This window comes from Bactrocera tryoni, unplaced genomic scaffold (assembly GCF_016617805.1).
Source record: "Bactrocera tryoni isolate S06 unplaced genomic scaffold, CSIRO_BtryS06_freeze2 scaffold_517, whole genome shotgun sequence".
NCBI lineage: Eukaryota > Metazoa > Arthropoda > Insecta > Diptera > Tephritidae > Bactrocera > Bactrocera tryoni.
Window position 1 is genome coordinate 523,290 of NW_024396204.1, and position 17,871 is coordinate 541,160.

The 17,871-nt window shown below is 37.4% G+C and overlaps 2 protein-coding genes across 3 annotated transcripts; one reads left to right on the forward strand and one right to left on the reverse strand.

The window, feature by feature from the left end:
- Nucleotides 1-1,645: 1,645 nt before the first annotated feature.
- Nucleotides 1,646-15,064, forward strand: LOC120781276. Of its 2 annotated transcripts, none has more exons than XM_040113469.1 (24): nt 1,646-1,689; nt 1,785-1,986; nt 2,059-2,406; nt 2,498-2,592; nt 2,734-2,843; nt 3,013-3,089; nt 3,300-3,432; nt 3,545-3,687; nt 3,869-4,055; nt 4,810-4,922; nt 4,989-5,249; nt 5,417-6,481; nt 6,599-7,055; nt 7,107-7,270; nt 7,327-7,420; nt 7,495-7,579; nt 7,662-7,801; nt 8,647-8,883; nt 8,941-9,275; nt 9,351-9,418; nt 11,307-11,476; nt 11,560-11,775; nt 11,836-11,961; nt 14,678-15,064. In XM_040113469.1, exons 2-24 carry the CDS (start codon nt 1,911-1,913, stop codon nt 14,730-14,732), a joined length of 4,755 nt encoding a protein of 1,584 aa, XP_039969403.1. In that variant the 5' UTR covers nt 1,646-1,689; nt 1,785-1,910; the 3' UTR covers nt 14,733-15,064. The 2 variants fall into 2 exon arrangements, with proteins under 2 accessions (XP_039969403.1, XP_039969404.1); XM_040113470.1 differs by having other exon boundaries at nt 1,656-1,713.
- On the reverse strand, nt 12,703-13,325 carry LOC120781277. The gene is made up of 2 exons (XM_040113472.1): nt 13,248-13,325; nt 12,703-13,054 (listed from the first exon to the last, which is right to left on the reverse strand). The coding sequence occupies exons 1-2, from the start codon at nt 13,321-13,323 to the stop codon at nt 12,924-12,926; spliced, it is 207 nt and encodes a 68-aa protein (XP_039969406.1). The 5' UTR covers nt 13,324-13,325; the 3' UTR covers nt 12,703-12,923.
- Nucleotides 15,065-17,871: the final 2,807 nt, after the last annotated feature.

Sequence of the window (17,871 nt, forward strand, 5' to 3'; positions counted from 1 at the left end):
CAACACATATTTTTTGATTTACTGCTTACTCAACTAATTAGTGGAATAAGCTCCTTTTATACTTGATAATCTGACCATATTTTGTTCTAAATATATATGCGAATAATAAATAATAAATGAATGATTTTAAGTTACATTCCTCAATATCTGCTCTAATCTAGTTTAATGTTCCCACTGATCACAAATCCACACAAAATTCAAATTATAACGTTTACTACACTGATTTCAATTACAACGGTGTTTTTAACACCCGTCTAATATTTTTGTGGCTATAAGGCTTAATGCTACGAAAGTGCATTGACTTCGATTTTATGGAAATGGTTCAACATTCTTCACCATCACAAGAGATATGAAAGTAGTAGGAAAAGTGGGCGAGCCATCCAAATCGAATGCCAATGCCGAGTGGCAAATATGCCACGCGGCTACTATAACAACAAAACCAGCAAGTAAAGTAACTAGAACGAATGAACAAGTGAACAATAAATGTCAAAGTGACAATTGACATTTTTCACTTTTAACACACTCATGTATGGTATATAGAAAACAGTACGCAACAACACACACATCGAACCGGAACCAACATCCGGCCATGCTGTTCACAATAAAAAGATGATCGCTGGAAAATCGAATTCAAGCTCGGGAATGAGTTGCCCACGAATGCAAGCACTTCAGATTTGTTGGCTTATGGTAATCACTTTGATAGTCATTTCGTTACGCATAGTGCTCCCAATGACCAAAAAGCAGCTTCCATCGAGTGACGGTTAAGCAACAACAAAAGTACGTGTTTAAATGCCCTACAATAGTTTCAACAGCTTTTGTATACTATATGCATATGCAAAAATGCATACATACAAATGTACGTATGTAATAAGGGTAAGAGTTGCAGCTGGCTGGTGGCTAATTCAAATTTTTGGGCTTTGTATTTTGTCTGATTCTAAATGGTCATAATATCCCTTTATTTAGGTCAAAATCATTTTAGTAGTATATGAATAATTTCATTTATTAAAATAATTTAATCATGAAATTACTATTAAGTATCAAATTTATTAAAGTGGATAGTAAAAATATTGTTTAAAATTTACCCAGAATTTTTTGCCTTTACTTAGTTCAATGGTATAGTATATTTATATGGCAAATACCATATTGCTATTACATTTGCTCGTCGGTTTCAAATTTTCCATTAAAATAATATATTTATTCTTTTTTTTTAATATAGGAAATTTTATATATGCGATCTTTTCCATCGGTTAGCGAGAAGATTAACAGAGATTATATTCTGTTACAAATGTTTCCAATCCGAGTCGACCTCCTATGATGCATCGACAATTTTTTGAACCTTATTTTCAATATTTTCCATTCAGAGAAATTTCCCCTCGTTTTCAGATAGCACTTATTACCTCCCATTTATGTGGTCAAATTCTACTTTGAACGAGGTTCTTTAAAAATGAGTGTGAATATTAGGAAATTAGCTCCCAGTATGAGTAATCCAAATAATTTTAAAGTAAACAAGTATACATTAACAACTTTGGTCTGATATTTTTTGGATGAGATGGCAACAAAGTAAAATGAGAATAATTTATTTGAGTTTTTTAATTATTGTTTCGTGTGCCACTGACATTCGTTTAGCATATTATCTAACCAAAACGCTATTTGACGTCGTAGCAAAGAGAAGAGTTGCATAGTACTAGAGTAAATATTAACACTATCAAATATGTATGTATGTCCTTACAAACTTACACATATATCATATACATACATATGTATATATTTTTCTATGATTTCAGTTTAGACAAATAAGTATGCAATCCGTAAGAACGCGACCAGATGCGCCGACCGTCTAATAAATAAATACAACCAAATCATTGGAAAGGCGAAAAATAAAGTCAGTACTCATTAGGCTCACTAAAACAATGACAAATCCCAAGCGAACATTTGATTTTATATACTTAGCTGTAGTATTTAGTATAGGCTTTCAAGCCAGTTACGGTGAGCATTCCCTTTTATTCATATCACAATTACATTAAACCGCCAATTTGTTGTGTCTGCCAATCTCCGTAGCACAAACAACATGTAAGAATGGTTTGGGACGCGTCCTATACGAACGACTGCCCAACCAACAACTACAGGGTTACGACGATGATGTAGTGCGCGACACAGCGCCGCCCTTTCGAGTCTTAGAAAAGTGCCAAGACTTGTGTCTGCGCGATCGCACCGGCACCAACAACTTGGTGCGCACCTGCACCAGCTTCGACTTTCAACCAGGCAGTCGCATCACCTCTTTCGGCGGCACCTCCGAATACGAAGAATCCCTTTGCTACCTAACATCCGAACAAGCAGGCCCTGAGGGCATCGGCAGTCTGATGCTGGTACCAAATAGTGTACATTTCAATGAGATTTGCTTGACCTGTAAGTGCCAGCACCGAGCGGAACGCTCAATTCTGATATCATTAGATTCTATATAATTAAATCAATGCATTTATCGCTTCATAACTTGTAGCCAATCGCCCGGAAAGAGAATGTCCCAGTCGGCGGTATGTGTTTGAGCGGCATCCGCGCAAGAAATTAAAATTACCAATCTCGGATGTCAAGGAGGTGTGTGTGTGATGACTATCAGCTAACTATAACTACTACTTACTTAATATTATCATTGTTGTTGCTATATTGATTGTATTTTGGTTTCTCAGTAGTTGTAATATTTTTGTCGTTAACACATTCAAGTTTGTATTCATACAGTTTACGGCAGCGAATCGTTCGGATTGCGAGGATAAGTGTTTGAATGAATTCGCATTCGTTTGTCGCTCCGCCAATTTCGACTCTACAATGCGTTCCTGCACGTTAAGCAGGTGAGTGGTACATATGCATCTATGTATGTATATCGGTTGGTTCAGTATAAAGATGCACACCTCATAGTCTTTCAATTTTTTTATCTAAGAATACTCAGTGATAGTTGTCTACATTGTACTTAGCTGAACATAACTATTTCAAATTAAATATTTATCTCCCCATGAACAGGTTCACACGCCGCACACATCCAGAATTACTAGAAGATGACCCCAACTCTGACTACTTGGAAAACACCTGCTTGAATGGTACGCAAATCCAGTTTCATAGTCCTTTTCATTTTGCTCTATTTGCACTTACTAACACACATTCATTTAATAAGTGGCCAAGCATATGTCTTGTAATCATTCAAATCAAAACAAATGCCACTTATCAAAAACTTCCTTACGTACACACATATGTACATATATTGCGAAGTATACACCTGGTCCAAGCAATTAAATATCAATTTTTCGCAGCTGAGCGACGTTGTGACGGTCTGGCCGTGTTCGTTAAGGAGGAGAATAAACGACTAGGCGGTCCCTTCGAAGTGGATATTTTCAATAACATGACTTTGGAGGAATGTCAGACTATGTGTCTACGCGCCGAGAAGTAAGAAGTGCTATTGGAAAGCAGCAACGCAATTACATAATAATTTAGTTGCCGTTCCTTGTGCAAATATAATAAAATAGTTACTAGCATAGCATATGTTATGCCATTTCAGATACTTCTGTCGTTCTGTCGAGTTTGATGATCAGACGAAGCAGTGCATTTTGTCTGAGGAGGATTCTATTTCACAGAAAGATGACATAAGTATCAGTTCCAGCCCAACGCACCATTTTTACGATCTGGTCTGCTTAGACAACCGTAAGTACAAGAGAGCGGATATTAAGAGAGTATGTAATGCTATAGAATTACCCAACCATGGCAAACATGCCCTCGTCTGCCCATAAATATTATTTTTAAAACAAAATCTTTTCAGCTATTCGTTTGATTGTTTAGTATATTTCACTGTCCTAATTTATCATTGTTAATAAATTCATTGCAGAACGTGCCACTGATTATCCCGATAATTCCGTTACGTCGCATTTGTTCTCTTCGGGTCGCCGACCAGACACGGCTTTTCAGCGTTACCGAAATTCACGTCTGGGTGGCGAATTTCATTCCGAGATTACTGGCCGCTCCTTAAGTGAATGCCTCGACGAGTGTTTGCGTCAAACTAGCTTCCAGTGTCGGTAAGTGGATGATACAATTGATAATTATATACTTTCTGCTGCATATAAACGAAAGAAACTAGTGCTCTTTCTAACATAAAGTAGAAAGATGAATTGTTGAAGCATTTTTATTAGAATTTCAAAGCAAATATCCGCAAAGGCACCGCAAATATGTGCAACCTTGATTTTAACAACTTATTGTAAGTTCGTAAATTCAATAAAAATTTATAGCAAATCAATATTGTGTGAGCCTGGAAACTATACTACATAAGTGGTAAGTAACCAACAATAGAAATTTGATAAAGAACTTATTCACGAAAATAATAGAAAGGGTATATCATAGGACATCTTATCCACCTCGGTGTGGTTGTTCATTTTGAGAAAGAGTTTGTATTTTCAATAACAGACTCCTTCTGTCGACGTTGTCGACTTTTATATATATACATATATATATCATATATAGTATATGCATGTTACATTTGCCATTATGGAGAAGAAATTAATTTGTGCTTAGAAATCGCAGTTCAAGGCATTTATTCATTCATGTCTTGTAATGTTTTCATAGAGTTGTGGTTGTGATTGTAAACTAATTAGCGCAACAAGTGGAAAGCAGGCATAACTGTCACTACTGTTCTTTCTTTTTATGTTAGCCGTTAACATTCCAAGTAGCGGGCAATAAATAGTAGTTCGCTGACTCAATCAAAATCATTAAATAAACTTGCCACGCTAAATTCTTGATTTTTAACGCGTGTATTTATTTACCTTTTCCTTGTAGATCGGCGGTTTACAGTGATCGCTTTCGCACTTGCCGCTTGAGTCGTTACAATCAAAAGGACGGCATGCGTATTATTTACGACGCAGACTACGATTATTACGAGAATCTAATGCGTAAGTAGAGCAATTCCGTTGTCACAAAACTCTTCTATTTCTCTAATTGTGTTATTTGTATGCAAGTGAACGTGGTTGGCGGTGGCGATACGGATGGACACGGTGGCGTTAGCAATGGTGGCAGTCACAGGCAAAGTGAGCATGGAAGCTCTAATTGGCGCCCCCCCAATAAAGATGACGACCGTTATGGCACGGGAGCTGGTGGCAGTAGTGGTGGTAGATACCCCGCCGGTGGTGGCGGTACGGCTGGTTCAGGGACACCTATTGGTGGTAGTGCTGATGATTACGGACGCCCTTACGATCGCTATCCAACACCTAATGAATATGGTAGGTTTAAGACATGCAATTATAAATGTTAGTTCATGTTTAACTGTAATACATTTACTAAATTTTTATTTCTAACTTCCTTTGTTATTGTAATTCGTATGTGTGATTACATAAAGATATCCGCTAACAAACTAACAACTAACACTTTATTAACACTCCTTTCCTAGATCGTTATCCAGGTAGCGGGAGCGGCGGTGGTGACCGGTACGCTAACGATGGTCGTTATCCATCATCTGTTGACAGTCGCGATCCATATGAAGAACGCTTTCCACCGGGACGCTTTCCTGTTGGCGATCAAGAGCGATATCCAAGTGATCGTGATCGTTATCCAGGTGTGGGATTAGATTTATATCCAGGTGATCGAGAACGTTACCCAGGAGAGCGTGATCGTTATCCCAATGATCGTCTTCCATTCGACCGTGACCGTGATCGTGATCGTTTTCTTATTAGGGAGCATGATCATGATAGATATCCTGGTGGTGATCGTGATCGTTATCCTGGAGATCGAAATCGATATCCACTTGGGGATCGAGGTGGTTTCCCGATCAATGATCGTGAACGTGAACGTTATCCAGGTTTTAACGATCGTTATCCACCAGGTCGATATGGCGAGCGTAACCGTGAACGAGATCGCGATAGTGATCGTTACCCAATTGAAGACTATCCACGCCGGGGTCCGTATTCTCCCCGCCCTCTAGACCGTTATCCCATACCTTCACTCAACGATAACGGATTACCCAGTGATCTGCCTCACACTAGACCTTATCCTCCAGATGATGATCTACCCTATCGTCCTTATGGTACAGCAAGCCGTTACCCACAAGATCGTTATGCTAGTAGGTATCCCTCACGCTATTCACCGGAAAGAGATCCTGCATATGGCTACACTGGACGCGATGCCCCTGACAACTTCTTCCTTGATAAACGTTTTCGTCCCTCCTCCATTGACTCGCGCTACCCTTTGTTGACCGATGGACGGGGTGGCCAACCTCCGCAACGATTTGGATCAGACGGCCGTTATCCTCCAGATGATTTAATACACACTGCTCGAAGACCAGAACCAGATTCAGCAAAGCGTTATCCCCCAGCACCTTTAGTGCCCCCCACAACCATAAGTAAATATCCCTCTACACCAAACCGATTTCCGGTAGGTACTGACCGCTACCCCATCGATATATATAAATATGGCAATCGATATGGTAGCAGTGGTAGCAGCAGCGGCGTAAGACCAGGTGAGCCCATGGCAAATAATTAAATGCACTAACCAACTAGACAGGCTTTTGTGTTATTAACTCGAATTTTTTTCAAATCGGAGGTTATATAATAACTGTTTGAGCATATTTATTTAGGTTATGATCGTCCACCTCCGCCACCACATTATTTTGATGTAGACTACGAGGAACGCTATGGCGACCGTTATGGCGGCTATGATCGTGAATATGAGGGACCTATCGGCAGAAGACCTTTAGGTGGTGGTGGCGGCTATCCTCACTATGAAAGTCCCTTCAATCGTCCATATGGACATGGGCTTGGTGCTCCGCCCCCACTAGACGACAATCGACCTTTGGCACCACCATTACATCCCTATGGGGCAGCGGGAAGCATTGGACCAGTAGCGTCCGGCGGTGGTTCATCGCGGCCCCCAGTGACCCGTTGTGAAGAGACTGACAATTTCAAACAAATCGCAGCAAGACACAAAATGCGCCGACACTATGTGCGGCGGTCACTAGTCGTGCCCTCTCTAATACAGTGCGAACGAGAGTGCATTGAATCTCGAGACTTTATTTGTCGTAGCTTCAATTACAGGTATGCTAAAATAAGCCAAAAATAACACGTCTAACTCTTTTTCTTCAACAGGGATGCAGCCGCTACAAACTACGATGAACGCGATTTGCCCAATTGTGAGCTAAGTGATCGGGATTCACGTGAACTGGACGTCCATGATCCAAGCAATTTCGATGCAGCCAATTACGATTACTACGAGCGTAGTTTGGGTCGTAGTGATGGCGAGTGTATGGATGGTGAGTGGATAACGTGTTTAAACCTAGAAGTACAGTTAAGCGTATGAGAATTTCAGTGACGCAGACTTGCAACGAGGAGGGAATGGAATTCACTATACGCACTCCGGAAGGATTTCTTGGACGTATCTATACATACGGGTACTATGATCGGTGCGTACAGTGTTCACATTGTATATTTGACAGTATAATGCTTTTCTAATTATTCATTTGTCAAAATTTTTTAGATGCTTCTTCCGCGGCAACGGTGGCACTGTAAATGTGCTACGTATCAGCGGTCCACAAGGCTACCCCGATTGCGGCACCCAAAGAGTATACCAAGTTTAAATCTCTTTATCTCACTGACTATACTTACAATGCCTTCATATAACAAGCAATTTAATTATATTTGCAGTATGGCGACACTCTGACCAACATTGTTGTTGTGCAATTTTCTGATAATGTGCAAACCAGTCGTGACAAACGATACAATTTAACTTGTGTCTTCCGTGGACCAGGGGAAGCAGTTGTCACTTCCGGTTATATTGGTGCAGGGTAAGCCAGACGAACTGAAGTGGTCAGTTGTAGAAGCCGTAGAACTCTGTAGCATACTTGTAGGCGTATATGAAGTTTCACAATTGTGTAGTGTGTTGTTTGCCAACATAAGCGGTTACTCTATTTGTCTAAAAAATAAAATTCGTTAATATAAATCTGCAGAGTATGCAGAAAGGGATTGCTCTGGACAGCGTCGCATATACTTCGTTATATTGTGTTGGTATAAACCTTCATAATGTCCCAACTCGGAAAAAATTGAAGAATTGTTGTACTACATATTATAGTAAATTTCGGATTTGCAGAGGGACAATTGTATATAAATGGCTCCTTAATTCAATGATTATCATCTTCAATTTCGTTAAGCTCTGTCTGATATGATATATACGTGTCATATAATTGATAAATGATTAACCCATATGGCTAGTCATTTAATTGTTGATGCAAATTATCTTCTTCTTCTTTTATATATACTCACAATAGAATTAGATTTTATTTTGTACCGTATACATCTTTCAAATATGTTTGGAACCAAGTTTACGACGCACGCGGTAATCTTATAGCACACTCACTAGTTAATCTGCACATTTGCTTAGCTAGTCGACTGTCCAATCTCTATTCATAAGGCTGAACACAAGTGAGACAAAGCTCTTTGGTTTCACTATGGTCATGGCCACAATATATGTACATTAATTTTAATTAGCTCTCACTAATCCCGGTAACTTGCTTTATATGTAACACAACGAAGTGATATGGAAACCAAGATAACGAGATGTCTCGTGTTTCTGTTAAACTTTGTTGCTTCTGCAATAATATGTTTCTGTATGAAGTCTTTCTGAATCCGATAGATCTGGCAGTCCCATACCCATTGAATACCTTCCTGCGGAGAATACTCTAAGTTCGAAAGTCCGTCTAATGATTCTCTATCAAGGACGCCCAACCACCACGATAGCAGTGGGAGATCCACTGACTTTCCGACTGGAGGCACAGGATGGTTACAATCACGTAACTGATATATTTGCCACTAATGTGGTGGCACGTGATCCATACTCGGGTAGAAGCATACAACTTATTGATAGATTTGGGTGAGTGGTTAATAATCATATTGAGAGATGTGTCCATTTTGCTATCTCCTATTATAGTTGCCCTGTGGATCCTTATGTGTTTCCCGAACTGGATAAACTGCGTGATGGAGACACATTGGAGGCGCGTTTCAATGCCTTCAAAATACCCGAGTCAAATTTCCTTGTATTTGAAGCTACAGTTCGCACTTGCCGTGATGGTTGCCAACCTGCTTATTGTCCAGGTGCAGCTGGTCGGCAGGAACCTTCATTCGGACGTCGCAGACGTTCACTCAATATTACAGATGTTGCAGAAATCGAAACAAATACCGAACCTGGATCTGAACGTTTAATTGACGAACTCTCTGAAGTGAATAGTACCAAAGTATTGGGTACGATGGGAGACTTTAACAAGAGTAAGGCGCTTTTTATATTATATAAAAACCATTTGACAAACTATGTATTTTTAACACAAATTTTGATGTTCATAGCGATTACAAAAGATGACAAGTCTAATCAGGAGTTAGAGGAACCAGAACAAGTGCGTGAAATGATTGAGGTATGTTTTGGCAAATATGAATGTTGTCGTCAATTGCGCAGGCGAGGTATTGCTAAAGAGATCCTATCTTTCGCTGAGTTGCATTAAAATTTCAGTTTTGTATAAACGTATTATATAATAAGGGTACTCATTTAATGTGGCATTTATCTAATAGTCGCAAAGTGGCAAAATAGTAATTTTCCATGAATGCCGCAGAAAATAGTCTCGTGTAGTTGTAATTTTGTCGCAAAATAAAATGCATGTAAAAGTGAAAAGCAGTTGTGCGATATTTCCATTTTGCAAAGTTTGGAATTAATGCCACAAGCTTGCGACATTAAATGAGTACCCCAATTTAACCAAATAAAGTCATAGATTTTAAGATTAACAACTATCTTTAGAATCAAATATTATACGAGTATAGCAAGTACTGTTAGTTCGTAGTTATGTGGGAACAGGACAAGGAACCCAAGCGCACTGCCCGAATAGTGAGCTCTTTACGCCCTTCAATGTCCCAAATAATTACATATCCTTTTATGTGTGCCGGACCAGTGTTCACGGGAATTTTAGACGGTTTTTGTAGCAACATGTTACTACAGATTATAATAGTTTTGTACACCTAACGGTTGAATTTATTACCTAAAACTAATTGAAATAGGTATAGCGTTATGCGTATATAAATGATCAGGATGACGAGACGAGTAGAAATCCGGGTGACTGTCTGTCTGTCCGTCCGTTGATGCAAGCCGTAACTTGAGTAGATGTGCGTAATCGGACCACTGCCACTCCCACAAAACGCCATTAATCGAAAACGTATACAACCATATAGAACCTTCGGGCTAAAACTTTTGAAAAAGTGGGTGTGGCCCCGCTTTCTAATAGGTTTAATGTACATATCTTCTAGACTAATTTAGCTACAAGAGCCAAATTCACACAGGATAAATCCCGTAAGCACCCCTACCGACGCTGTAAAATGGTTTAAATCGGAAGGTAACCTCGTCTACTCCCCATATAACCGTACTGTTAGGAGCTACTAATAGTACTATAAATCAATAACTAAGTACGACAGACACATAAAATTTTACCACCGAGATGGTATGAGAGGACATTATTGGAGCCCGCGTAAATTGGGACTAGGAGTGTGGCACATCCCACTTTGAAGTAAAATTACATTTCTAAAACTAAATTTGGTGCGTGACATTTTTAACATTCTTATTTGCGAAATAATACATTTTATATTCCAACCAACCAAAACTATTTAAGCCCCCAAATCCCGGAAATGTGGACTTCAGCATCTATAGTTGACTTTTGACTGAACATGTCGGTCAATAAATGGGATATTCAATTAAAATTCTGAGAAAGTCCTCTCCTGATAATAGTATCTCTGTGTATTAAAAATGGGTTGAAACGGGTCAATACTTCCCTTAGCTCTCATATACCTAACACAACGATTTTCGAACTTCCGCGTGACTTTATATCGTATATATCGTCCACTATGCAAAAACTTGACTTAGCCCTTTATAAATAATATCAGAAATTTCAAACACCTGGCTGACTTTACTCCATATGATTGGTGATTGTATGTGAGCTACCTTAATGGAACATAGTGTGGTACTGGCAAAATTAGATAAAATAGCGTCAATACTACCCCCAACTCACATTTTACCTGAAGGAATTTCTCGAACGTAGAGTTGGAAGAGTATAAAATGTTCGGTTATACGGTTCTTACTTGTTAGTATTTAAATTTTTTTTCGCGAAGTTAAAAATTTATGCTTACGTGAACTTACTTATATACACGCTAAGTTATTGTTATTGCTACTACCAATATTATTGTATCAATATTAGAACACTTACACATAAATGATTAGCTTTTATATTTGATTGCATTTTTTCTTACTTTCCATTGGTGAAGGTATTTGAGACTCGTGAGGAAATCGAAAAAGACTCTTACCCGCGGAAGCTGGTTGCTCCGATTGAGACAGTGTGTATGACACCCTCCGAGTATCATGGCCTTATAACAGCAATTATATTACTTATGATTTTGTTATTCAGCATCACTTTGGTCTCCGGCTTAGCTTATCGGTACGTACAAATTGACTGAAAACTTAGTGAATCGAAAAGGGTACATTTTACGTAAACTCTTTTCTTTGTTTATTTCGAATTAGACGCTACTGGAGCACGATGACGAAGAATCGAATTGCCGATCGACACTCTCCCATACATTCGCTAGGGCAGTCCTCGATACGCACGCACGAGCGCTTCAGTGAGATCGGTCAAATGGCTAGTGGCAGCGGAAATGCAATGCCAAATCGTACCGCTAATGCATTTCGTGCGAATATGTCAATCTTTGGTGGCAGTCTGCATAAAACCTTTGCCACAGGGTAAGCACCATTTTTAAAATACACATTACACATACATATACATAGGTCATTTTTCAATAGGAATTTAGCTCGAATGTGTCAACTGCCCGTAATAAATCCGATGCGTAATAACGGAAGCACAAATCATCAATTTGAGGACCCTAGTGAGCCAATATATACCGATCCATCATTGTTCGAACGCTCTAGGTGCGTAAGCTCAAATCTTAATGGTGTTATGGTGTTGTGATTGATGGTGTTATGCACATAAACATATATATTATACATAAAAGTGGGTCGATTTTTTTTTCTACTAAATCGCATACGCCGGAAATGTTCGACGGATCATACTGAACAACTTTGTCTAAAAGGCTATGGGTCTAACACCGGTTTCGAACCAAAAAAATCTGAATAATCGATTGAATGGGAGATATGTGATTTAGTTGTGCGATCTGATTGATTCCAACAAATGATCAATAGTATACGGAAATGTGCTTACGTATTAAATATTATTTGGATATATCAAAAACTTGCAAACAAATTTTATGATCACTTAAAAACTTAGCCTTTAAATTCGTTGGCTCGAAACCAATTTTAGACCCTAGTTTCTTAGGCATTTTATGCATACGCCATTTTCCTTTTTTTTGGTTCCCTGTAAATCAGCCCGCTCAAATATAGATTACAGATTACATTTAGATATTTCTACTTATAACACCAAGAAATTTTGGTGAAATGATTGCGCCAGAAGAAAAATATAAAATTTTTAAAAAAATATTAATGTACTCTCTTTAGAATGATTACTTACTTTGCTGACTTACCGAATCAAAACCTAAAGTAATTTTAAAATAAAAATTTCATATTTAACGATTATTCGTTTATATTTATACATACAATGTATACGCAATAAGTTTTCGTAAAATAATTTTAGAATGTGAAAATATTCATGCCATATTTTTGCGCCCAAAAATTCGAAGCTTCCGCTTTATGCCGAGAAGGGTACGTGCGTTTTTATTAATATTATGTACTTTAATTTTTTTTCCCAAAAATCGTTAGTGGAAATGACAATACTCATAAGCAAAAGATGTCGTCTTTATTTAGAGATAGTTTTCATACATACGCCCAAGGCATCTGCATATATTTATAAGTATTTCCAATTCAATGGAGCATTCAGCTTACATTTGCCGGCAATTACAGATTTTTGCTTTGTTGCAATAACCATCGCGCCCACCTGCTATTTGGCATTTTAAGCTGCACCAATCTCCACCCTTCTGCTCACAAACGCCCTTGAAAGTCAGAGTATTAACTAAAAACAAAACAATGATAATTATGGTTCGATTATAAATTAAACTCGTATACTTTCAAGAACTATTTTACAACTCGAAAACTTAAAACAATATTTATTTTGCTTTTTTGTCACGTATTAGTTCAAAGTCTTTTCTCAAGACATAATCCATAGGCCAACTTAATTGATATCAAATATTTGTATTTATATGCACCTTCAAATTGTAAAGCATTCGCGTCGAACACAAATAAAAGTAACATAACTTGAGCAAACACGTGAAAGCAATGCATTTTCAACGATTTTATACAACTAGTATTCACCAAAAATTATTTTAGCACCGTCTATGTGTATAATTTTATTCACGTTTCAAAGGCAATCGAAAAGATTTCGTCTTTAAAAGTTGTGACATTTAAATTTCTTATCGGTTCGCTATTCATTATTGTTGTTACTATTATCATTATTTTATTAAAGGGGCGTAGTGCAGAAGCTCAATTCCATTCTTTTATCGAATATTGAGAACCAAACGTTATGTTTGATATACCAAAATTTTACATATGTACATATCTTTATAAGCATATGAATGTGTGATGTATGATACCACGTAACGAGAAAGATGAAAAATGCTGTTTAGTATATATACAACAGAATACAAATAATCTTTATACATATATAAAAATTACGTGTCACGTTGTTTGTCCGCGATGGACTCCTAAACTACTGAACCGAATTTAGCAAAATTTAGCACACTGTGTCCAGTTCGAACCAACTTAGAAGATAGGATACTAAAAACAATTCATAAATAAAAAATACAATGTAAGCGTTAATAAACGAACGCTCTATTAAGCGGACATCTCCATTAACCATGCACATTAGCCGGTCCCCCAATTAAGCGGACAACTCTATTAACTGGACTGAAAGGCCGGTAACCAGACTTTGATAAACCAGCCTTAAATTCATTATTTTTCCAATGAAATTTATTTGTATGAAGATATCCAGAATTAAATCTCAATCCCTTGGATTCTCATACAGACAAAAACGTTTTCGCCTTTATTCGTAAATAAACTTTCACTGTATTGAATAATGGTATAAAATATATACCACAGCAACACATGGCCGGATCCACTAGCAAATTATAATTTTAAAGAAAAATAAAATCTTTAAACCCAAAAAAAAAACAATTAACTTATTTGAAAACAGATTTTTCTCTGAAAAATACAGGGATTGCAGGAGTTTGGAAAAAATTTACAAAACTTCATTTAACGAGGGTTAGGGGTTATTTTGAGTGTTGTTTATTTTTTAAAAAGATCGGCACAATAAAATATATGAAGGGATGAGAATAGAAAGGTAAGACGATATATTGAATACCTCCGTACATGCATGTATCTATGGATGGCCTTTATAGAATTTAATAAATTTAAAAGAAGTTTTTTTATTAATAATATACACAAGACCTGAAAACTAGCTTACACTAGCAAAGAACATACTATACATTCATACATCCATGCAATAATCTCCGAAATTTTTGAAAATGTTCAATTTATTTGCAGGAGTAAACCGAATTGCAATTTTCTAAATATGTAATTGATAAGTTATTTTGATAATTCTCACTATTTTCAAATATTTAATTGATTTTATGTATTCCAGATCCTTGCGCAGCCTGACCACAGAGGGAGAAGCTGAGAATCGTCACGCTGTGTAGGACCGCCTTATAGCACATACAAAATACATAAACATAATGCACAAAGAAGAAATTAAAAGTCATTGTAGATGCAGCAGATTAAGTAAATTACAGTATAATATTGCAAACATAAGAAAATTCCACTTCCGTACCGCTATGCTACATAAACTATTACATATGTTTACAAAAACATGTATATGTTTGCGTAACAAAAAGTTACATTACGTAAAATGCATCTATAGAAGGTATAGACTTTGTTGTAAGAGTATTTTTGAAAGCTTAATTTTAAGAAAGCTATGTAAAATAAAATTATGCGTTTTGTGTAGGTAACATCTGCAATGAAAAATAATAAAACTGAGCATAAAAAACAATACTTTATACAAAATTTGTTGAAGAACACCAGGAAGGAAGGGGTTCGCTTGCCAAGATCAAAGCCGAGCAAATACTTTCAAGTGTTGGCAACACTTTAAAATCACAACTTGTTATCTTATATTATAGGACATAAACGTGTGTGAATTTCACAGGAAACTTCAATATATCAAATATTATTTGATCACTTAATTTTGCCAAGATGTCTGACATGTTGCCGATATAACTCACTGGAGGTTTGTATTGTCAAATTAGGTTTATGGGGACTATTTGAAGTGAATAAAGATCCGACTTCGCCCATTTTTACATGAGTGACATGGGACACTTTGAGGGCAGTAGTTGCGCAAAGAGTTATCTGTTATTTTTTATTGGTGATCGATTTACAAGTATGTATATAGCGTAAAATGCAAGCAAAATGTTGATACTTCTGACGTATTTATTTAGCGAGTTATTGTATTAGCAAGTTTGGCTCTTACGCCCACATCGTTTATCGGTAGTACAAAATGTTGTCAGAGGGTCTAGAAGATGCGCATTTTTTAGGTTTTTAACCATACTATACTTCTGCTCACACCACACATCGTTGCTTGTGCCAAAAACAACATGTTAATGGTGCCGCAACCACCGTATTTTCCAGACCTGGCCCCCGGCGACTTGTTTTTGTTCTCAAAACTGAAGAGACTCATGAAAGGACGACGTTACACTAAGATTGAGAATCGTGCATCGAAGAAGCAGCTAAACAAGATCACACAAAATTACCTTTTTAAGTGCTTTGAGGATTCGAAAAAAACGCTGGCAGTTACTGGTGGTTGCTTTGAAGGGGGCACAAATTTATCTTCATGAATAAATAAACACTTACAAACATATGTACATATCTATATGTGTATGTATACTAGAATAAAGACGAAAACGTCATTACAAGTATATAAATACAATATAAGGGATTGTACTTGAGTTCGATGAAGACATCTATTATACCCTGTCGCAACATGTTGCAAGAGTACAAAAATTATGTTATGCAAAAATAGTTCACACAAGTTCACAATCAATCATCCATAATGTATATATTATATATGTATGTACATATATGGAAGTGCACGAAATCTCGAATACCCAATTATCTATATGATAATCAGCGAATATAATAATATATGCACATTCTTAGCTTATAGCTGAAACGTGAATTTTAGAGAGTTTTGTTTGGTCATAAAAAAGTAAATTGTTTAAAAAATAATAACTTTAATTTTATTTTCTTTTTGGTTACTGAAATCATTTAGCCGCCACTAGCACGCGCCGTTATTTACATGTGTGCAGCCAACATTTATGTATTGGGCATGTGCCCGACCGCTAACCGGTAGTACATTCACCAACAGCTCTGCAACGGCCTTTTATTAAAACATTATAAATATTTAATAACAAGAGGTACGAACCGCTGACTTTCTTCTCAATTAATATGCATTCTTTTCACTAAGAAAAGTTTCCGGAAACCAATATTTTTTTGTTTTTGTTTTCGTTATTAGTAGGAAATAGTTTTTCGGTGCAACGGTCGTGCATAGCTGCACAGATTATATATTATTATTATAACTCATATTATTTGGGATGTTTGTGCAGCTGAAATTGCGTTTAATATATGTACATAGATAGTAATGTCCCGACACCTAAACTACGCAAGTCCGATCAAATCACGAAATTACCGATGGCTTGCTAGTAATTAGACTGGCGGTTATAGCCGAGATATCATGTGCAGCCTGGTACTTCTCCATTTAATCTCTACAACGGTTTCTCTTGATTTGCTAAAGTATGTCAATGTCGTCGTATATCTCGTACAGCTCATCATTCAATCGACTACGGTATTCACTGCCAATGCGCAAATAACCATAAATCTTAAGCAAATCCTCTCTTTCGAATAATCCTAAGGCCGACTCTTCAAATGATTTCATTGTCTGTGCCTCCACACCATAGAGCAGGATATTGTTAGTGTTGATAATAGAGACCACCAAGGTAAACGAAATTTTCTATGGCTTCAAAGTTATGACTGTAAACAGTTACGTAGTATTCAAGTCGCGAATGCGACTACTGTATGTTTAATGACAGGGGACATTTCGTCTTGTCCTCGTTCACAACCAGACCCATACGCTTTGCTTCCGTATCTAGTCTGGAAAAAGCAGAACTAACGGCGGGGTTGTTGAGGCCAATTATACCAACATTATCGGGGTATGCCTGCAACTGTACACTCTTATAGAATGTTTTACCTTGCCTATTTATCTCTGCAGATCGTATTATTTTTTTCAGCTATAGATTGAAAATGTCACTCGATAGGAAGTCTCCTTGTCTTAAACCCGGCTCGGAGAAGTCCTTCCCTATCCTGACGGAACTTTGTGTTGCTCAACGTCAGCTTACACAGCTGTATTAGCTTTGCGGGGATAGATGCAATTTCTTTTCGTATTATATTGTCATCTTCCTTTAACGGGTCGTATCCAAGACTTGGCGCATGTTAAAAATTTGGTCAATAGTAGCTTTTTTAGGTCTAAAGCCACACTTATAAGGTCCAACCAGTTTGTGGGCTTCAGTCTTTCACACATTACGCTCGATAAGACCTTATATACCCTTTTTCTGGATTAGGCAGAGTACACTTAGGTTTCAATCGTCAGGCATGCTTTCATCCCACCGTATCTTGCGAAGAAGCTGATACATGTACCTTGTTAGTTCTTCGCTGCCGTATTTGCATAGCTTGGTCGGTAATCCATCGACCCAGGCCGCTTTGTTGTTCTTCAGGCGGGTAATTGCTATTTGA

What these genes read in the sequence shown, in the direction of transcription:
- LOC120781276 (XM_040113469.1), top strand. Translation starts at nt 1,911, where the DNA reads ATGACAAATCCCAAGCGAACATTTGATTTTATATACTTAGCTGTAGTA. An exon ending in CAATCTCGGATGTCAAGGAG is followed by an intron (nt 2,593 to 2,733) that starts GTGTGTGTGTGA and finishes GTATTCATACAG; the next exon opens with TTTACGGCAGCGAATCGTTC. An exon ending in TGTCGTAGCTTCAATTACAG is followed by an intron (nt 7,056 to 7,106) that starts GTATGCTAAAAT and finishes TTTCTTCAACAG; the next exon opens with GGATGCAGCCGCTACAAACT.
- LOC120781277 (XM_040113472.1), bottom strand. Translation starts at nt 13,323, where the DNA reads ATGCATTGCTTTCACGTGTTTGCTCAAGTTATGTTACTTTTATTTGTG. An exon ending in GAATGCTTTACAATTTGAAG is followed by an intron (nt 13,055 to 13,247) that starts GTGCATATAAAT and finishes TTTTGTTTTTAG; the next exon opens with TTAATACTCTGACTTTCAAG.